Below are 21,630 nucleotides of genomic sequence, written 5' to 3'. Positions count from 1 at the left end.
GTAGTATAGTGTGTTGGAGAGTAAACCTACTACAACATTTAAAATTCGAGTACCGTGACACGCCGCCGGTAATTGCAATTACAACAACAACCACCAGCATCATCAGGCGACAGCCAGATTGGTGGAGAAATCATTAAATTAACCCCAAAAAATACATTATCTGCCGAGGTGTTCTGACATTTAAACTGGGGGGGGTGGGGGGTGGGGGCTCATTGCCCCCCCCCCCAAATGTGCCGGCTTACCCCTAACTGGGCGCGAGCCCCACAACCTGTCAAGCGGGTGAGTGCCTCGGACATTAGAGACGACAAGTTCAATTGCGGCTAAAGCTCTTGAACATCCATTACGGCTGGCAGTGAGAGTCGCGTTCCTCGGCAGTTACATTAACACCTTTTAATTCTCTGGCATGCGATGCCGACCGTCTACGATTGCGTGCTCAAGATGTAAATGTCACGACGTTGCAAAGCTCGCGGTTAAGTGTTTCCACGATTATCATTATCAGCCGTTTTTTTGAATTCCATCACGACGTTTCACCGCCCTATACTTTACGCAGACTTAATTAAATTTGTTCGACAACTGAATAAAAAAAACACAACTCGGCACTATCGCTCGATACGGCTGTGCTCGTGTCCTCGAAAATGACAAAAAAATTAACCCGTAAAAACAAAGTTTTTCACTATAAATCCTTTATATGCGTGGCATCGGTTTTATTTTATTATTCATTTCTGTTTTTCTTGAGTAAGAGTTTCATTTTTATCACATTGGTATTTTAAATTAAATATAAGGAAAGTCGTATATAAGGATTATAAGGTTTTCAGTTTTTGTATGATTGTTTATATTGTACATTTTTGTTGTTTTCTTGAATAATTTTCTGTGTTTAGGAAAAATATATGATTGTGTTAGTGACATTTTTTTTTTCCTAAAAAGTGGAAAATTTTGGGAAAAAAATTTCACGAAAACAAATTGTCACGCACAACGAGTCTGTGTGCAAAATGTCAGCTCGATTGGATCACGGGAAGTGGGTTAAAAAACGACCGAAAGATTTTCACGGTCGTAAGCGCGCAAGCAAACAAGCAAGCAAGCAAGTGAACTTAATATAAAGGATTTAAAAAGCTACGCAAGAGATGACGTTTCGGGCAATGGGTCTTCTGCTTTGACCTGCATGATTTGAAAGACGACCTGCTGCAAGGGATCTTCACACCCTGTGCTCGAGAGCGCCTGACGGGCATCGCTTTGTCCAGAGGGTCGCCGTTCACCGCTTGTCAGCATCTCTGGGTGATCGATGCAATTTTTGCGCAGGAGCGGAAGACGGGCAGCCCACTGTTGAGCGCTATTAACGCGGCAACCCAATAATCGATCATCGATCGATCGAAATCCCGCCTAGTGATTCTGTCAAAATCATTACCAGGGTGGAATCCTGGCCAAAGCTGCCTGGGACCACCTATAAGTAGGCTGCCGGGAGAGTGGCGAGCCCGAATTCCCCGCAACACCCGAATGCTGTCACCGTTTTCTTGGCCTCTTCATTGCGACTGCCAAGAAGAGCATCCTCCGGAGACTTCCGGAGAGAATCCACTCCCTGCTGGAAAAAACAGAGAGACCCAGGGGACCTGCTTCCGACAGTGCAACCAGTCAGGCAGCCCACAGGTTTGATAGGCCCTTCTGGAGTCTTATTCATATTCTTAGGTTTTTTTCGGTAAAGTCACGTAGGTGAAACATTAAAATTAATAAAAGTAAAATAAAATAAAAATCACGACGTTTCGGAGGCAACACAAGCTTCCGTCTTCAGGTGGAACCGTCACAGCCACGACAGCTGTATCAAGTAAATGAGAGATTACTTGATACAGCTGTCGTGGCTGTGACGGTTCCACCTGAAGACGGAAGCTTGTGTTGCCTCCGAAACGTCGTGATTTTTATTTTATTTTACTTTTATTAATGTTAATGTTTTACCTACGTGACTTTACCGAAAAAAACCTAAGAATATGAATCCTTGCAGTCACGAAAGCTTCAAATCTAGAACCTTCTGGAGTCTTTAGACTCGGCCACACGCCAGCGGTGCGTTGAGTGCGTTGCAGTGCCTGGACTTCACAGACTTCATGCCTGGGCCCTGCTACGACACCTGGGTGCTGCTCACCCAACAGAGAATACCGGACCACAAGAGTCCTGCCCAACTCTAAAGCCTCCAAACTAGGGGGGAACACAAAAGGACCATAATAGAGGGTTTTTCGAGTTAGATCGCGGAAATAAATGTGTCGTTAAAGCCGCCGCCACCACCCGACACAGCCAATTAGTAAGGTTTGTCACGTAAACAGAACGTGCCAATTCGTTACTAGTGTAGTGACATAGAATGGTCACTACTGTGTCGGCCTGTACGAGGGCTGGGGGCCCCAAGGGGGTGCCTGGGGGGTCACGTGCTGGAGGGATCCGGACCTTCCCAGAGGTGGGGGAAGTGAGGCGTGTCCTGGGAAGGGAGGCGTGGCCTGAAGAGAGCCAGCCACGCCGGGGCGGAGCCAGCCACGCCAAACCAGATATAAGCGTGGTGTGAACGCAGAGCGAGGCTGTTGTACTGTACTCCATCATCGGTCGTCAAGTCCCGAGTCGTCGTCCTGGGCCAGGCAGGCCGTTGCCTGCCTGGTCCAGTCTGTGTCGCGTTCCAGAGTGTTAGTGAGTTGAGGAAGGTGGTCACCACCTCATGTACAGTGTTATATTACTTACCGTTAATAAATAGTGTTGCCTCCAAGCTGCGTGTGTGCACCTAATTCGAACCCACTACACTAGTACAGCAACGCCGATTGCGTGTTGAAGAGCAAAGCCACATTTTCAATCTGAGTACGACGTTTCGCCAGTAATTACAACTAGCTTCATCAGGCTACAACACACCAATGTGGCTGTACGAGTAACGAATTGGCTACGTTCAGTTTACGTGACAAACCTTACTAATCGGCTGTGTCCGGTGGTGACGGCTTTAACGACACACTTATATATTTACGCGATCTAAACCACAAAAACCTGTATTGTGGGTGATATTGGTTGCGGAAGCCAACCATGTGTTAAACCTAAGGACCGCTCGACTAAAAAAAACGAGAAATCTTCTTGGAAGAACCAAAATCTTCTTGGTTCTTTCGGTAAAGTCACGTAGAAGGGAAATAATAAAATAATAAAAATAAATCATAATAAACATAGAGACCCAGGGGACCTGCTCTGACATATTATGTTTCATTTTTATTATTTTATTATTTCCCTTCAACGTGACTTTACCGAAAGAACCAAGAAGATGAATCCCTGCAGTCACGAAAGCTTTAAATCGAAACGAGAAATACATCGCCAATTACACCACCAGGCAATGGGGCCTCGATTTCTTCACAAGACCCCCAACCGCCATCAGCATGGAGGAAGCGAGGGAGGGCATGGCTGAAATGAAGAAAGGCAAAGCTGCTGGCCGAGATGGTATCCTACTAGAATCGCCTCCATCACTTAGGCCCTCGGGGACTCGAGTGGCTGGCAAACCTGGACACCAAAACCATGAAAACCGGATGCACGGCGGGAGGCGATGAGAATTGCAAAACCCAAACCGAGATATTGGCCAATGTCACTCCTGCGCACGACCTAGAAACTCCTGGAAAGCATCATCATCATCATCCTCCTCCGGAGAATCAGCTCCCTCGTCGAGTCGGTGATGCCTGAACAACGAGAGCGGGACTCCGGCCTGGACGCAGCAGCTGCTGTGACCAAGTTCTGGCTCCGTGCGACGCACATCGAGGCCGCATTCCAGAAGAAATCCAAGACCGGCGCGGCCTTCGTGGACTTGTCATGGGCCTACGCCACCGTCTGGATTAACGACTTGATGGTGAAGCTCGCAAGGACCATTCCTTGCCTCTAAACGATGCACCTGATATGGACGATGCTGAGCAGCAATAGGCGACCACGTGTCTATATGGGCGACGAAGCCAGGGTGTGGACCAATCAACTTCAAGGACAGTGCGTACATTATCAGAGCTATGTTTGTTGTTTGCATTATAACTGCAGGTATTGTGGTCTATGCAAACATGACTCCTTGTAAAAAAGGTGTCAGTTTTGTTGCCAGATAAAAGGGTAAAAAAACAATTATCAGGATTGGGATCTCGATTTAAAGCTTTCGTGACTGCAGGGGTTCATCTTCTTGGTTCTTTCGATAAAGTCACGTAGAAGGGAAATAATAAAAGAATAAAAATAAAGCATAATAAAAAAATATTTTATTATGTTTTATTTTTATTATTATTATTTCCCTTCTACGTGACTTTACCGAAAGAACCAAGAAGATGAATTGGGATCATTAACAATCACGCACGCCAGTGGATCTCCCTGGTCTCGATCCTGTCTGCACCTCTGCCAACTCGCGACATCTCCGTCTCGTCTCGCTAAACCTCCTACCTCCTGCCCGTATCTCTGCCGTCATCTCGCGAGGTATCCATGCCTCGTGAGATGGGCGTGAGCCCGTCAACCTGTCAGCGCGTGAGTGCCTCAGACATTAGGAGTGACAAGTTCAATTGCAGCAAGAGCTCTTGACGTCCATTACGGGTGGCAGGCTGGTGGCAGCGTGCGAAGAGGCGCATTCCTCGGCAGTTACGTTTTAATTGTTTAATGCGATGGTGGACACCTATGATTGCGTGTTTTCGATAAAATGTCACGCGTTACAGAGCTCGCGGTTAAGTGTTTCCACCATTATCATTATCAACCGTTTCTTTAAATTCCATAGCGATGTTTCACCGCCCTATATTTTACGCGGACCTAATGAAATTTGTTCCGACAATAACAAAAAAACAAACTCACAATGTTGGTCAATGCCGCTGTATGCATGACCTCGAAAATACGAGATGACGTTTCGGACAATGGCCCTCCCGCAGAGCACGTAGAGAGGCCACAGCAGCAGTTTACACCTCTCATAGACATTTTCATAGACAGAGTCCCATGGACATGGAGATTCTCTATCTCTCATAGACAGTCTCATGTAAATGTAACAATTGTAACCTTGCCTGCAATTGTATATGTTTTATTTAATTTACAACATTTACAATTGTTAAAATGTTGGTATATTTACGCGATCTAATCCCTCCCCCCCCCCCCCAGTAGCTGCGGAGCGCGAGCCGTCAGTCTCGGCACTTGCGACATGTGACGGCTCCAGACATTTCATTTTCGCATCTCGCGTGGAATTAATTTGCCCACCTGTTGGGCGGCTCGTGCGGTGCTCACCGCAGTGGCCTGGCCTCGGGGGTGCCACCGCCACCACCACCACAACCACAACCATCGCCACCACCACCACCACCTCCACCACAACCATCGCCGCCACCACAACCACCACCACCTCCACCACAATCACCACCGCCACCACAACCACCGCCGCCACCACCACCGCCACCACCGCCGCCACCACACCCAATGCCGCCACTACCACCGCCACCACAACCACTGCCGCCACCACAACCACTGCCGCCACCACCACCACCGCCACCACCACCACAATCACCACCACCACCACCGCCACCACACCCACTGCCGCCACCACCGCCACCACAGCCACCACCGCCACCACAACCATTGCCGCCACCACCACCTCCACCACCGCCGCCGCCACCACAACCACTGCCGCCACCACCACCGCCACCACACCCACTGCCGCCACCACCGCCACCACAGCCACCACCACTACCACTGCCGCCACCACCGCACGCTTTTCGCATTCCCACAGATATTCGTGACGGCGGCGCGGGCAACCCATTATTTTCACGTCTGACAAAAACACACACTCGTCAGTAATAATGATACCAACACACCACCGTCGCCGCCGTGAGTGCGTGCGAGCGTACGTGGCCTTAAAAGGAGAAATATGCGCAACGTGGGTTACGTTCCCGGGGCATTGACCCTTCTCGCTCGTCGCACGATTGTCATCCTGGCGGCAGCAGCAGCGGCGGCTGCTTACGTGCTTCAGCGGCCGTCTGGAACGCTCTCTTCTTTACCGATGTTAAGAAGACGCTGGGAGCTACGGTGCACTTCTACATCATCGTCATCTCGATCGACAAACTCGTTTCTTTACTTCTAGATTTGAAGCTTTCATGACTGCAAGGATTCATATTCTTAGGTTTTTTCGGTAAAGTCACGTAGGCAAAAAATGTAATAAAAGTAAAATAAAAAATAAAATAAAAACACGTTTCGGAGGCAACACAAGCTTCCGTCTTCAGGTGGAACCGTCACAGCACGATTTTTATTTTATTTTTATTTTATTAATTTTATTTTTTTACCTACGTGACTTTACCGAAAAAACCTAAGAATATCGTTTCTTTACAACAGCGCTGCAGATCTGTGTGCTCTGAAGCAGGCCGTTTGCCCGCAACGTCGCCTGTTGCACACATCGCCTTTTAACGGCGCACCACGATGTCGTCGGCGTTGCTTGCGTGCCCAACTGCCGCGGGCAGGCCAGGCAGGGACCTCGTTATTTTCATGCCGATGCTGCTGCTGCTGATGCTGCTGCTGATGCTGCTGCTGCTGATGCTGCTGATGCTGATGCTGCTGATGCTGATGCTGCTGATGCTGATGCTGCTGATGCTGCTGATGCTGATGCTGCTGATGCTGCCGATGCTGCCGATGCTGCGAAAGAAAATCGCCGCGGCGACTGCCGCGTCACACATCTGCGTGAGGAGACGCTGCGGCGAGGGGTGGATATTAAACGGCGCCTTTCGTTATTGTAGCATGCAACCGGAGAGCCCTCTGGCTGCACGCGACCGGCGCGATAACCATTACAACACCCACGGGGGGCGGAGGGGGGCAGCGTGCCACGATTGAATTTGACCGTACAATGCAGTCAGCGCAAATGTAAAAAAACAACTAAAAATTCGGAGCACAATGACAATGAAGTGCGCGTGGGTTATTTCTGTTCATTCACCGTGTGAACGTTCACCCGTTCGCCATGGGAACTAGGGGTCGGCACGGTTTGAACCGACTCAAACTGGTTTCAAATTGAGCAATCCAAACCAAACCAGCGACGACTGAACCAAACCAAACCAAAACCAAACCAAACTAAGCTAAACCAAACCTCTTAAGTTGGCTTGAACCAAACTAGTTTGAGCCGGTTCCACCCTGTCCGAGCCAAACCGAGTCGGTTTTCGTAGCCCCAAACCAAACCGAACCAGTTCAAACAGAGCCAAACCAAACCGATTTGGTTCGGTTCAAACCGCGGTTTGGTGGTTTGAGCCAAACCGTGCCGACCCCTAATATTGGGAACGTTCGCCGTGTGAACGTTCGCTCGTCTGCCGTGCGAAAGTTCGGCAATCCTCCCTCGGCTGTGGCAAGCCTCTCCCGGCTGGAGCTCTGCCAGAAAATGAAACGACTCGCTGCGTAAAGTGAGAGACGGCAACAGGCCTTTTTTTAAAATCCTTTATATTAAGTTCACTTGCTTGCTTGCTTGCGCGCTTACGACCGTGCAAATCTTTCGGTCGTTTTTTAACCCACTTCCCGTGATCCAATCGAGCTGACATTTTGCACACAGACTCGTTGTGCGCGACAATTTATTTTCGTGAAATTTTTTGTCCAAAATTTTCCACTTTTTAGGAAAAAAAAATTTCATATCTAATTTAAAATACCAATGTGATAAAAATGAAACTCTTACTCAAGAAAAACAGAAATGAATGATAAAATAAAACCGATGCCACGCATATAAAGGATTTATAGTATAAAACTTTGTTTTTACTGGTTAATTGTTAATCAGTCAAATCTTCCACGATGCAAGTTTATTTTGGGTTAGATCGCGAAAATATACAAATACGTCGTTAAACCCGCCACCACCCGACACAGCCAATTAGTAAGGGGTTTGTCACGTAAACAGAACGTGCCAATTGGTTACTAGTAGAGCACACCGGTTGTGCGTCGGAGAGCAAAGCCACAATATTTGCACGACGTAAAATCTTACTGGTACAGTCACAGGCCTCGTATGCCAACCTTTGACCTCCCCGCACGCAGAAGCAGGGCGATCGATTTGCAGGTGCGTCGTTTTAAAATCATGGGAAGGGAATTGACACGGGCATTATATCTTATTGGTTATTTCTGTAAAGTCACGTAGAATGGACATAATAAAATAATAAAAATAAAACATAATAAAATAATTCTCACGACGGTATGTCGAGAAGACCTGTTCTCCACCTGAGGACGGCTGCCTGCGTTGTGGCCGAAACGTCGTGAGAATTATTTGATTATGTTTAATTTATTTTATTTTATTATTTCCCTTCTACGTGACTTTACCAAAATAACCAAGAAGGTGAATCCCTGCAGTCATGAAAGCTTTAAATCGAAAAGGCATTTTACTCGAGAGCATTCCCACACACGCGTCTCACCTACACATCTCGGCGCACTTGTCAAAGTTTGACACGCGGTGGGGGCTTTCGCGACCGTGGTGGGGCTTTCGTGTTGGGTTAGATCGCGTCGGGATAAATGTGTGGTCGATAAATTCTAGATTTGAAGCTTTCGTGACTGCAAGGATTCATATTCTTAGGTTTTTTCGGTAAAGTACCACCTGAGGACGGAGGCTTGTGTTGCCTCCGAAGCGTCGTGATTTTTTTTTATTTTTTTTTATTTTACTTTTTAATGTTTTTTTACCTACGTGACTTTACCGAAAAAACCTAAGAATATGTGGTCAATAAACCCGCCACCGCCACAGCCAATCAGTAGTGGTCTATCACGTGAACGAAACGTGCCAAATTAGTTACTACTCCAGCCCATGGGTTCACTCTCCAACACACCGGTGGGCCGAACTCGCAACTAATTGGACACGTTTTGTTTACGTGACAACCATTACTACTAGATTTGACGCTTTCGTGACTGCAAGGATTCATAATCTTAGTTGTTTCGGTAAAGTCACGTAGGTATTTTGCTGTGACGGTTTCACCTGAAGACGGAAGCTTGTGTTGCCTCCGAAACGTCGTGATTTTTATTCTTTTATTTTTATTAATTTTTATTTCATTTTTTACCTACGTGACTTTATCGAAGAGTATGAAACATTACGTCGGGTGGCGGTGGTGGTAGTGGCGGGTGTAACGTGGCACATTTACGCCTACGCAATCTAACCCCAAACGGCCGTACACTCCGATCAAAGCCTTCTTCTCCTCGGCTGTTCGGAGTCGCCGTTGAAAAGCAAAGGAGCGCTTTTTTCATTCTAGATTTGAAGCTTTCGTGACTGCAAGGATTCATATTCATAGGTTTTTTCGGTAAAGTCACGTAGGTAAAACATTAAAAAGTAAAATAAAATAAAAATCACGACGTTTCGGAGGCAATAACAAGCTTCCGTCTTCAGGTGGAACCGTCACAGCCACGACAGCTCTATCAAGTAAATGAGAGATTGCAGGAGCTACCACTCCGTTTATATAATGGTTGGAGAAGGTGGTGGGGCAAGGGCCGCATACTTTTTATTATTATTATCCGCTCAGTTGGGCTTTGCCCAGTGGCAAATGAACGCCACCTCCGATTCCGAGGGCCTTCACAAATCGACGGAGGTACCCGCAGACGGATCACGCTCACTGACCGTCGCAGCAGCCGCCCGCCCCGTAGCCCGTCGGCAGAGGTCATCGCACCGCAGCCGCCACCCCCAACGTCCACGCGCCCCTTGCCTTCGCCGACACGGCGCTGGTGAAGTACGGTCAAACAAGCCCCCCCAGTGATCCCCCCCCCCCCCCCATGGTGTGTGGAGGTGCTCACGCAAACAGTGGGTTGACAAAGAACTGCAGCTGTGGCATTTAAAATACAGGGTTTGTTGGGGTTAGATCGCATAAACGTGGCCAATTCGTTACGAGTACAGCACAGCGGTATTGGAGAGCAAGCCGACATTTACAATCTGCTCTCCAGCACACACACTGTGCTGTAGTAGAATTGGCACGTTCTGTTTACGTGACAAACCTTACTAACTAATAGGCTGTGTCGGGTGGTGGCGGGTTTGACGACACATTTATATATTTACACGATCTAACCCAAAAAAACCTATATTATGGATGATATTGGTCGCGAAAGCGCGTACGTGCGTGTCTGTGTGTGCGTCTCTTTGGACTGACTGAGCCTCAGTCAACCCACGGCACCTGGGTCTGCCCCGTGACCTCGTGCCGGCGGGCGTTCGACACATCACGTGGCCTTAAAGTGCACGTGGCCTGGCACAAGCGCCGTGGTGGCGTCCATAGCCGCTTAGTGGCGAACGGCGGTCGTTGTTGTTTGTCTCTCCGGAGCTCAAGGTCCATCGCAGCGCCGCGTGTTTAGGACGCACGCAAGGAACGGCGACGTTGCTTGGCACGCAACGTCCGCTGAAGGATTCATGCCGCTGACGCCGCTGTTGAAGGCTCGCGTGGAGGACGATCTCCTCTCACCCCACGTCGCCTGCCGAGCCACCTGACAATTTTTTTACTTCTCCGCTTATTTGCGAGCCGTGAGCCGAGGAAGGAAAACCAAAAAAAAACGCGCACAATAATTGTGGGTCCAATTTATTTTTTTGCCGTCACCCTCGCTCAAACCCGCCGTGCTTCAGAGACGTGCCTCTGCATCTCTGTCTCTCTCTCCCCGCTAGTCTCCGCCCGTCTCCGAGTGTCTACACCCTTCTCCGAGCGTTAAATCTTGAAAGCTTTTCCTGAAAGCTTTCGTGACTGCAGGAATTCATATTCTTTGAGTCTTTCGGTGAAGTCACGTAGGTAGGCATTTTCTTTGAACCGATCTACGTGACTTTACCGAAAGACCCAAAGAATATGTCTCCGAGTGTCTCCGAGCGTCTCCGCGCGTCACGACATGTCTCCGCGCGTCAGCGCAAGTCTCCGCACGTCAGTGCAAGCCTCAGAGCGTCTCCATGCATCTCCGCGTGTCACCACTTGTCACCGCACATCTCCGCGTGTTACCACATGTCTCCGCGCGTCACTGCAAGTCTCCGCGCGTCACCGCGTGTCACGACATGTCACCGCGTGTCACGACATGTCTCCACATGTCACCACTTGTCACCGCAAGTCTCCGCGCGACTAGAAGCCGGTGCTGCCAAGCGCCACTTGGTTGAACGCGTTCCGTCGCGCCGCACTGTCAACTCGCCCTTCTCTCCCGTCGTCGTTTTGGTCTCATCCGTCGGCGAAAAAAACCAATCGCGGCAGTTGCAACGCGTAAACCCACGAGCAACTCGGGAGCGATTTGCCACGTGAGCCCCGTCAAACGCTGATGCCGCTCACTCGCGCGTCGACCCGTGGCAACAAGGCCGTGGACGGCGGTGGGAGATTTGGGCCGTGGGTGACGGGAGTTGTCCGTGACCCGACAGCTCCTGCGGATAATAATAGGGAGTCGTGGGTTAAGGGCGGCGATTACACAAAAATCAAGGAGTTCACCTGTGCGCACGGCCGTCGGACGTGAACTTTACTGACAGGCTGGCTTGGGGGCCGGGGACGAGTGGAGAATGAGGGTGCGAAAGACGTTCAACATACATAGAGACATAGACTCACATAGTCACTCACTCACACACTACCAAAGTCACTCAGCCCACACAGTCACTCACCCACACAACTCACCCATCCTCCGATTAGCACGGTCCGCTACGTACGGTGCAAAAGAAGTCCGACGCACACACACACACGCACGTCACATACAACGCTCCCCACCCCCCTCCCCCCCCGTCAGCTCAGCCCTTCCACGTGACGACCGCGGACGCAGGAACCTGGGAGGCCCGATGGCGCCCTCAGCGGCGGCGGTGGCGCCCCTCCGCGCCGGCGCGTTTGGGGGGCCGCAGCTCGAAGACGGCCACCACGCCGCTCCGCACCGACTCCGTCGCCGCCTCCACGTGGTCCCGCAGCGACGACGACGACGTCGCCGCCGCGTTTTGATCGGCGGCGGCGGCGGAGGAGGAGGCGAGGCCGTGCTCGCGGCGGGCGGAGCACGCGACCGGAAGCAGCCAATCACCGTCGTCGTCGGCGGAGGCGTCGTCGACGGCGGGGAGCTCGTGCACCGAGAGGGGGCGGCCCAGGGAGAGGCCCAGCAGGCGGCAGACCTCGTGGGCTTTGCGGCGAGCGCTCGCCACGGCCAGGAGGCACGCCTGCCGTCTGCGCGGGTCGCGAGGGGAGGGGAGGGAGCAAGACGCGGTGAGATTGAGAGAGGCGTTTTTTTTTATCGCGCGAGATTTTTTTTTTTATCGCCTAGCAGGGGCACGACGGCCCCGTGACGTGCCGAGTGGTCGCTACGCGGGAGGCCACGCGGGGGTTATGCTTGTACGGACACGTTTGATAAACTTCTTTCGCACCGTACGTAGCCGACCTTGCTAATCGGAAGTGCGGGGAAGGACAGCATACTAAATACAAAAAGCAGTTCCAAAGAAAAGAGTTTTAAATGTAGTATAATGGTGTAGTGTATAGTAGTCTAGTGTTTCGGGTAGTGTAGTGTACAGTGTACTATATAGTAATGAGTTTGCAATCTAGATGATGATTTAAAAGTGCATAGCTCCAGTGGGCTTCCTAACATGGGAAGGAAGAGCGTTCCAGACGGCCACAGAAGCGCATCTGAAAGCGCCGCGCGATGCGGTGCCCACCGTCATTGTTCGATAGCCAAAAGTCGCCGCTGCTGCTGCTGCTGCTGCTGCTGCGAAGATGAGCGGAGTTCGCGTCATGGTTTACGCTCCTTGACGAGTTCAGCGAGGTAGAGTGATCCCTCGTTTATCGCGGTTAATGGGGACCGGAACCCCTCGCGATAGGTGAAAATCCGCGAAGTAGGATTGGCCCCCCTAGGAATTTCCGTATATGTGTGTGTGGGTACCAGAATGTTTAAAATATGTATATTTATACTTTATATATATATATATTTTACTTAAATCTATTTAATTATAAAACCTTAATATTATACATTCACTCTCTCTCTCATACGATACGTATTATGGTGTTCTACACTCACCAATGACAGTAGTATCTTGAGACTTGACTCCAGTAATGACGACGACGACGATGACAATGACGATGACAATGACGACAATGACAGACCTGTGCAGTTCGATGAATGGTGATGATGATGGTGTTACTGCACAGGTATAATGAGGCCTTTAAATCAGTTCGAAAAATCCGCGATGCACTGAGGCCGCGAAACTTGAACCGCGAAGTGGCGAGGGATTACTGTACTGTGGTTCATTTGTGGGGTTAGCCTGGTGGACAAGCGGAGCCATCGACATAGCTGTGAGTGCGTGTCAATGAGATGGTGAGAGTCTATGGGAGACGGGAGTAAGGAGAAAGTTTGCAAGCAGGAGGGAAGTTAGATGGGACAGGATGGACGGAGTTTGATCCGGAGACCTGCCCACTTGGCAGTAGACTAAAGGCCTTCGGCACTTTGTGCGCCATGAGTCTATGATATGCGAGTGGGTGAGTGTGGGTCTATGTATGTAAGTTGAACTTCTTTCGCACCGTACGTAGCCAACCGTGCCAATCGGAGGATGGGTGAGTGTGTGGGTGAGCGACCATGTGAGTGGGTGAGTCACTATGTGAGTGGGTGAGTGACTGTGTGAGTGGGTGAGTCACTATGTAAGTGGGTGAGTGACTGTGTGAGTGGGTGAGTCACTATGTGAGTGGGTGAGTGACTGTGTGAGTGGGTGAGTGACTGTGTGAGTGGGTGAGTGACTGTGTGAGTGGGTGAGTGACTGTGTGAGTGGGTGAGCGACTATTTGAGTGGGTGAGTGACTGTGTGAGTGGGTGAGTGACTGTGTGAATGGGTGAGTGACTATGTGGGTCTATGTATGAACGTTGAACTTCTTTCGCACTTTTAAATCATCTAGATTGAAAACTAATTTCTTTAGAGCCGCTCTTTGTGTTTAGTTTGCTGTCCTTCCCCCCGCACACCTCCGATTAGCACGGATGGCTACGTACGGTTTGGCTACGTACGGTGCGAAAGAAGTTCAACGGTAATATATGCGTACATGGGTGGCTTTCCAATTTGTTATCTTTATGGACTCGAGCCAAAACCCAAACTGCCCAATGCTGGCTTCTTCATGAGGCTTCCGAGTCTGGCTCAGGCCCAAGCAATGGCAGGGGGTGGGGATGACTTTGAGTTTATTATTATTATCTGTAGCTGCATCTTGATTTAAAGCTTTCGTGACTGCAGGGATTCATATTCTTGGTTCTTACAAAACAATATTAATATTATTTTATTATTTCCCTTCTACATGACTTTACCGAAAGAACCAAGAATATGTAGCTGCATCGTTGAGCGCTGTACGCGATTGCCACTACTTGTAGGCTGTAATAACGGCCTCGAGTCAACAAGGGGGCAGCAGGGAGTCTAATGGTGATGAAGCGAAAAGCCCAAAGGGTGATGAAGCGAAAAGCCCAAAGGGCAGAACCCGAACCCCTGGCTAGGGTCGGGTCAAAGCTTAACCAGCGAAGAGGTTGGAGCGTAAGCAGTGTTAGGGCAGGCTATTCCAGAGGGAATACCTCCCTAGGTATCGGGTGGAAGGGGCCCGTACCCCTTTGGGTTATTGTAATGTTGAAATAAACGTGCTGCCTCCAGAAGAGTGAAGTCCTCTCAAGTTTGTACCCACTACACTGCTACGCGACGCGGAGAGGTCGCAAACGGGTTTTAATTCCTTACCCGTACCCGTACCCAGGCTGCACCAGGGTCGCAAATGGGTACCCGTACCCGGCCAGGTACGGGTACCCGTTCCCTACCCGTACCCTACCCGAAATGAGTGACAAACGGTTACTCACCAGTGACTCACGGCCGACCCGTACCCGGCCGAAACCAGGGTTGCAAACGGCTACCCGTACCTGTTCCCGGCCGGGTACGGGTAGCCGGGTATCGGGTAGGGTACGGGTATCGGGTACCCGGTTGCGACCTCTGGCGACGCGGGCACGACTTATTGCAGTGCCGAGGAAGCGCAAGGCTACAACCGGGTGGAGTGGGGGGGGGGGTGTAAGAGCCGTAAGACAGAAAGTGAATGCATGATTTCTGTGTGTACATTTGATGTACATCTGTCATGCACTTGTTGACAGATTGGGCATACTTGACTTGGAATATTCCAACTGTTTAGAACCCCCCTTGTGGTTAGACGCTCCGTTGGTTGAACCCACGACGTCACTTCCGGTCTAACAGTATAAACAGGAAGCCAGGAGAAGTGGCAGGCGGGAGCGAGTGGACACAGTGTTTGACCGCCGTGTGACAACGTGATCAAGTACGTGGACAGGCGGAGATATCTACTCTTTGGTTCTTTCGGTAAAGTCACGTAGATGAAAAAAAATTTAAATCACGTTTCGGAGGCAACACAAGCTTCCGTCATCAGGAAGCTAGCGTCGTGATTTAATTTAGTTATTTCCATTTTTTTTATTAGTTATTATTATTTTTAATTTTTCTACCTACGTGACTTTACCGAAAGAACCAAAGAGTATGGATCCTTGCAGTCACGAAAACTTCAAATCTAGGCGAAGATACAACTTTGAAAAATCGCTCGTTTTTGTGCAACTAAGAAATAAAGAAACAGTTTGATTCAAGACACGTCAAACACGCGTCAAGACTTATTGCTCCCAAAGTTTAAGGCGTAACTTATTTTTTGGTCCATGAAAGCTGCGCTTACAGGGGGGGGGGGGGGGGAGGTTGGGGGAGTGGTGCCATCCGTGCGTTGTCACCTGTAGTTGTCGCGTGCCAAGGCCGTGAGGTGGTACACGGGGGGGGGCCACGTCCACACAGCTGTCCAGCTTCTCCACCAGCTGGTTCCGCACCGCGTGCATCGCTTGGAAATCACTGAACTCTGCCACAACCTGGAGGGCGGGGGGGGGCGGGCATCGCACGTGCGCGCCCGTCAAACGTGCTCGCGCACAAAGACAAACGTCCCTCCCCCTCCCCGTGGTGCCTTAACAGACTTGTGGGGTTAAATTTTGATTTAAAGCTTTTGTGACTGCAGGGATTCATATTCTTTCGGTAAAGTCACGTAGAAGGGAGATACTAAAACAATATAAATATAAAAAAATTCTCACGACCTTTCGACTGCAACACAAGCAATCGTCATCAGGTGTGAAATCCACAGCAATAATTTTTTTTCAAATTTTCTTGCTGTGGATTTCACACCTGATGATTTTTTCAAATTTTCTTGCTGTGGATTTCACACCTGATGACGATTGCTTGTGTTGCAGTCGAAACGTCGTGAGAATTTTTATTGTTTTATATTATTTTAGTATCTCCCTTCTACGTGACTTTAACCGAAAGAACCAAGAATAAAGACTTGTGGGGGTCAAGCGCTGTCAAGCGAGTAGCAACCGCCTCTGAAGCCCGCCACGGCGCACGACATCGGGTGGGTGATATTCGCTCGGCCAACGAGAGCAACTGGAACTATTTAAACTTCTTGTTATTTCACCAGGTGCAAGGCTCCACTGAGCTACGCAGCTCTTTCTCAGAAGCGACCTCCTGGGCGATCACTATGTACGGTGCGAAAGAAGTTCAACACAACAACAACCGCCATTCGCCACTAAGTGGCGGTGACGTCACCACGACGCTTGCATCAGGCTAGGTGCACTTTGAGGCCACGTGAAGTTCAACACGTACACGTACATACACACATAGTCACTCACACAGTCACTCACCCACTCACACAGTCACTCACCCACTCACACAGTCACTCACCCACTCACACAGTCACTCACCCACTCACACAGTCACTCACCCACTCACAGTCACTCACCCACTCACACAGTCACTCACCCACTCACACAGTCACTCACCCACTCACACAGTCACTCAACCACTCACACAGTCACTCAACCCACTCACACAGTCACTCACCCATTCACACAGTCACTCACCCACTCACACAGTCACTCACCCACTCACAGTCACTCACCCACTCACACAGTCACTCACCCACTCACACAGTCACTCACCCACTCACACAGTCACTCACCCACTCACACAGTCACTCACCCACTCACACAGTCACTCACACAGTCATTCACCCACTCACACAGTCACTTACCCACTCACACAGTCACTCACCCACTCACACAGTCACTCACCCACTCACGTAGTCACTCACCTACTCACATAATCACTCACCTACTCACACAGTCACTCACCCACTCACATAGTCACTCACCCACTCACAGTCACTCACCCACACACTCAACCATCCTCCTATCAACATAGACACAGACGAATAATACTGCAGGGAAAGCATCCCCCACATATGCAATGATATTTATGGGGGATGCACCGAATCGATGAGCACTAACTTCTCCAGGAACGCATCTCGAGCGCTAAGCGAAGTCTGTCTGTGCTCATTTGAGGCTGAGTCGGCATAGGGGAGGCCCAGGACCGCTTCAGATATTCGCCCACTGTTATTGGCCATGAGCTGCAATCGAACTCGGGCCGCCGAGTGCAGCGCGCTAACCGCTGCGCCACCACTCCCCGCTAAACACATGCTACACACAACAACAACCGCTGTTCGCCACTAAGTGGTGGTGGCGTCACCACGACGCTATGCACCCAGGCTAGGTGCACTTTGAGGCCACGTGAAGTTAATAAGGTCCGCTGGCAGGGGGGTCACGGAACAGACCCAAGTGCCATGGGTTGACCTGACTGCGATGACTGGCAGATGCACCACCTGTGCCCCCCTACCGTGCCACCTTGCTGCGTTTAACCCGCCCGGCGCTCCGCTCGTCGTTGTGAGCGTCGCTCCTCTGCCCCTCTGCTGTTGTTGGAGGGCGACTGCCTCCAACTGCCCAGTAGCGTCCTTCACGAACCTCCTCCACGGAGATCGATCTTGACACCGCCGGGTACTGGTCATCGGCAAATCCACTCAGCTCCATATCCTCCTGCTGTACGACATCTGCTCGATCTCTTCTCTGGCTCTTCCCAGCGCCCGTTTAGCCCAGCTATCAAGCCAAACAGAAGCTGCTTGAGCATGTGGGTGACGGGGCACGCGGGCTACATGACCTAGCCAACACAAAGACAGACGCACGCACATGACACAGGGACATGCGCTCGCACACGATCTCTGGCACACGATTTCTCACACGCAATCTCTGACACGCGATATCTGACACGCGATCTGTGACACACGATCTCTGACGCGCGATCGCTGACACGCGATCTCTGACACGCGATCTCTGACACACCATCTGTGACACACCATCTGTGACACACCATCTGTGACACGCGATTTCTGACACACACCATCTCTGACACACGTGTGCACAGCAGCAGAGGCGGTACCCTCCACTGTCATGACCGTCAGAGAGGCCGTCGAGGCGGTCCAGGCTCTTGAGCACAGTGACGTCACCGTCCTGCACAGCCAGTGTTAACAGAATCGGAATCTTTATTTGGAACTGCAGGGAGGAATCCGTTGAGCTGTAAAGCTCTTTTGTTTTGGTTGTTTATCCCAACAGATGTCCGGTCGGGGGCACACGAGGGGGTACAGCGAGTTACATCGACAACAACAACAACAACAAAATACGATCCGAGTGTGGTCTCGAGAAAAGGTGGTGACGCAAAGTAGCTCAAAAATAAATAAAAAACGAAGTTTTTAAAAATGTACAAATTGCACAACACGAGGGGCCCACAAACAAGCGACGACGCCACCGCCACTACCCACCACCACCACGCGTTCCCCTCGCTGGCGAGGTGGAGCGTGCTGCCCTCTGCTGTGCGGGAAACGCAACTCCCACTCCCCTCCTCGCTCTCCTCCCCGCTTCCCCCCTCCCGCTCCCCTCCCGGCTCCCCCCCTCCCACTCCCCGCTCTCCACTCTGCTCCCCTCCACGCTCCCCCCTCCGCTCCCCCCCCCCTCCGCTCCCCCCCCCTCCGCTCCGCTCCCCCCCCCTCCGCTCCCCCCCCCCTCCGCTCCCCTCCCCCCTCCGCTCCCCCCCCCCCCTCCGCTCCCCCCCCCCCTCCGCTCCCCCCCCCTCCGCTCCCCCCTCCCTCCGCTCCCCCCTCCCTCCGCTCCCCCTCCCTCCGCTCCCCCTCCCTCCGCTCCCCCTCCCCTCCGCTCCCCCTCCCTCCGCTCCCCCTCCCTCCGCTCCCCCTCCCTCCGCTCCCCCTCCCCGCTCCCCGCTCCCCCTCCCCCGCTCCCCTCCCCGCTCCCCTCCCCCGCTCCCCCCTCCGCTCCTCCCCCCCGCTCCTCCCCCCCCGCTACCCTCCCCACTTCCCCCTCCGCTCCCACCTCCACCCCCGCTCTCCACTCTGCTCCCCTCACAAAGACAGTGACAGACAGACAGTGACAGACACATGGTGGCACACACAGAGACACAGTGAGACAGACAGAGACACAGTGAGACATACAGAGACACACAGAGACACACAGAGACACAGTGAGACACACAGAGGACACAGTGAGATACACAGAGACACAGTGAGACACACAAGAGACACGGTGAGACACAGAGACACACAGAGACAGTGAGACACACAGAGACACGGTGAGACACACAGAGACACGGTGAGACACACAGAGACACGGTGAGTCACACAGAGACACGGTGAGACACAGAGACACAGAGAGACAGACAGAGACACACAGAGACACGGTGAGACACACAGAGACAGAGACACAGTGAGACAGAGACACGGTGAGACACAGACAGAGACACAGAGACACGGTGAGACACACAGAGACGCACACAGAGACAGAGACACACAGAGACACACACAGAGACACACACAGAGACACACAGAGACACACACACACAGAGACACACACAGACAGAGACACACACACAGACAGAGACACACACAGACAGAGACACACACAGACAGAGACACACACAGAGACACACACAGAGACATACAGAGACAGAGACACACACACACAGACACACACAGAGACACACACAGACAGAGAGACACACACACACACACAGAGACACACACACAGAGACACACACAGAGACACACACAGAGACACACACAGACACACACACAGACAGAGACACACACAGACAGAGACACACACAGAGACACACACAGAGACATACAGAGACAGAGACACACACACACAGACACACACAGAGACACACACAGACAGAGACACACACAGACAGAGACACACACAGAGACACACACAGAGACATACAGAGACAGAGACACACACACACAGACACACACAGAGACACACACAGACAGAGAGACACACACACACACACAGAGACACACACACAGAGACACACACAGAGACACACACAGAGACACACACAGACACACACACAGACAGAGACACACACACACAGAGACACACACAGACAGAGACACAGAGACACACACAGAGACACACACAGAGACACACACAGAGACACACACAGAGACACACACAGAGACACACACAGACACACACACAGACAGAGAGACACACACACAGAGACACACACAGACACACACACACACACAGAGACACACACAGAGACACACACAGAAACACACACAGACAGAGACACACACACACAGAGACACACACAGAGACACACACAGACAGAGACACAGAGACACACACAGAGACACACACAGAGACACACACAGAGACAGAGACACACACACAGACACACACAGACACACACACAGACAGAGAGACACACACACACACAGAGACACACACAGAGACACACAGAGACAGAGACACACAGAGACAGAGACACACAGAGACAGAGACACACAGAGACACACACAGAGACACACACAGAGACACACACAGAGACACACACAGAGACACACACAGACACACACACAGAGACACACACAGACACACACACACATCCACACACACATACACACACACACAGACACAGAGACAGTGACACCCACCTGGACTCCGCGGGCTCGCCTCACGCTGCTCTCCGCGTACTCGGCTCTCCTCACCGCGCTTCGCTCGGCGCTGCGGGCTTCCCTCTTGGCGGCGCTCCTCACCCTCACGCTCAGCCTCGCGCGGTCCGGGGCCCCGCGCAGCTCGGCGCGGCCCACGACGCGCACTTCGCGGCCGCGAGACGGCGGCGACGCGGGGCAGGAGGAGGAGGAGGGGGGGAAGGAGGAGGCCGCTGGGTTAGCGCCGCGGCTCCTGGGCGCCGCCATTAGCGTCGCGAACACGCGCGCCGCCATCGCCGTCGCCCTTGGTAACGGGCGTACGGTACGCGGGGGGGGGAGGGGCGATCGCGGTGGGCGTGACGTCACCGCGCACACGCCGTGACGTCAACGCGTACGGTACGCGGGGGGGAGGGGCAATCGCGGTGGGCGTGACGTCACCGCGCACACGCCGTCCACCCACCACCACCACCCTCCGCCACGGACGTCACCGAGTGGCGGGGGGGGGGGCTGTTGGAATCGCAGTAGTTGTGACGTCACCACAGCATTACCCCCCTCCAACCTCCCCTCCACCCTCCAACGTGACGTCACGCTGGGCTGGCAATTGCAGTTGTCGTGACGTCACCACGTACCCCAACGACGTCACCGCGCACGCTAGGCTGGCGATCGAAGTTGTGACGTAACCATCTACGTACGCCTGGCAGCAAATGCAGTTGTGACGGCATTCGCACGCACGCTGCGTGACGTCATTGTTCAACCCGCGCGTGACGTCACCGCGCACTTTTGAGGTCGCCGATCGCAGTCGTGGTGACGTCACCTCATAGCGTTGGTGTGCGCGAGGTGACGTCACCACACATATTGTAAAG

The 21,630-nt window shown here is 51.8% G+C and overlaps 1 protein-coding gene across 1 annotated transcript; it reads right to left on the bottom strand.

The window, feature by feature from the left end:
• Positions 1 to 10,465: 10,465 nt before the first annotated feature.
• On the bottom strand, positions 10,466 to 17,863 carry IRAK1BP1 (interleukin 1 receptor associated kinase 1 binding protein 1). The gene is made up of 3 exons (XM_078618262.1): positions 17,724 to 17,863; positions 15,618 to 15,749; positions 10,466 to 12,065 (listed from the first exon to the last, which is right to left on the bottom strand). Exons 1-3 carry the CDS (start codon positions 17,765 to 17,767, stop codon positions 11,705 to 11,707), a joined length of 537 nt encoding a protein of 178 aa, XP_078474388.1. The 5' UTR covers positions 17,768 to 17,863; the 3' UTR covers positions 10,466 to 11,704.
• Between the last annotated feature and the right edge of the window lie 3,767 nt (positions 17,864 to 21,630).

This window comes from Lampetra planeri, chromosome 57 (assembly GCF_965212315.1).
Source record: "Lampetra planeri chromosome 57, kcLamPlan1.2.h2, whole genome shotgun sequence".
Classification (NCBI taxonomy): domain Eukaryota; kingdom Metazoa; phylum Chordata; class Hyperoartia; order Petromyzontiformes; family Petromyzontidae; genus Lampetra; species Lampetra planeri.
Note: the sequence above shows the minus strand (reverse complement) of the source record. Positions and strands in the feature narration are given on the sequence as shown.

Coding starts and splice junctions, on each gene's coding strand:
- IRAK1BP1 (XM_078618262.1), bottom strand. CDS start 17,767: ATGACCAGTACCCGGCGGTGTCAAGATCGATCTCCGTGGAGGAG. Junction 15,750..17,723: donor GATCGATCTCCGTGGAGGAG/GTTCGTGAAGGA, acceptor CCCGCCCTCCAG/GTTGTGGCAGAGTTCAGTGA. Junction 12,066..15,617: donor TTGGCACGCGACAACTACAG/GTGACAACGCAC, acceptor CGACCCGCGCAG/ACGGCAGGCGTGCCTCCTGG.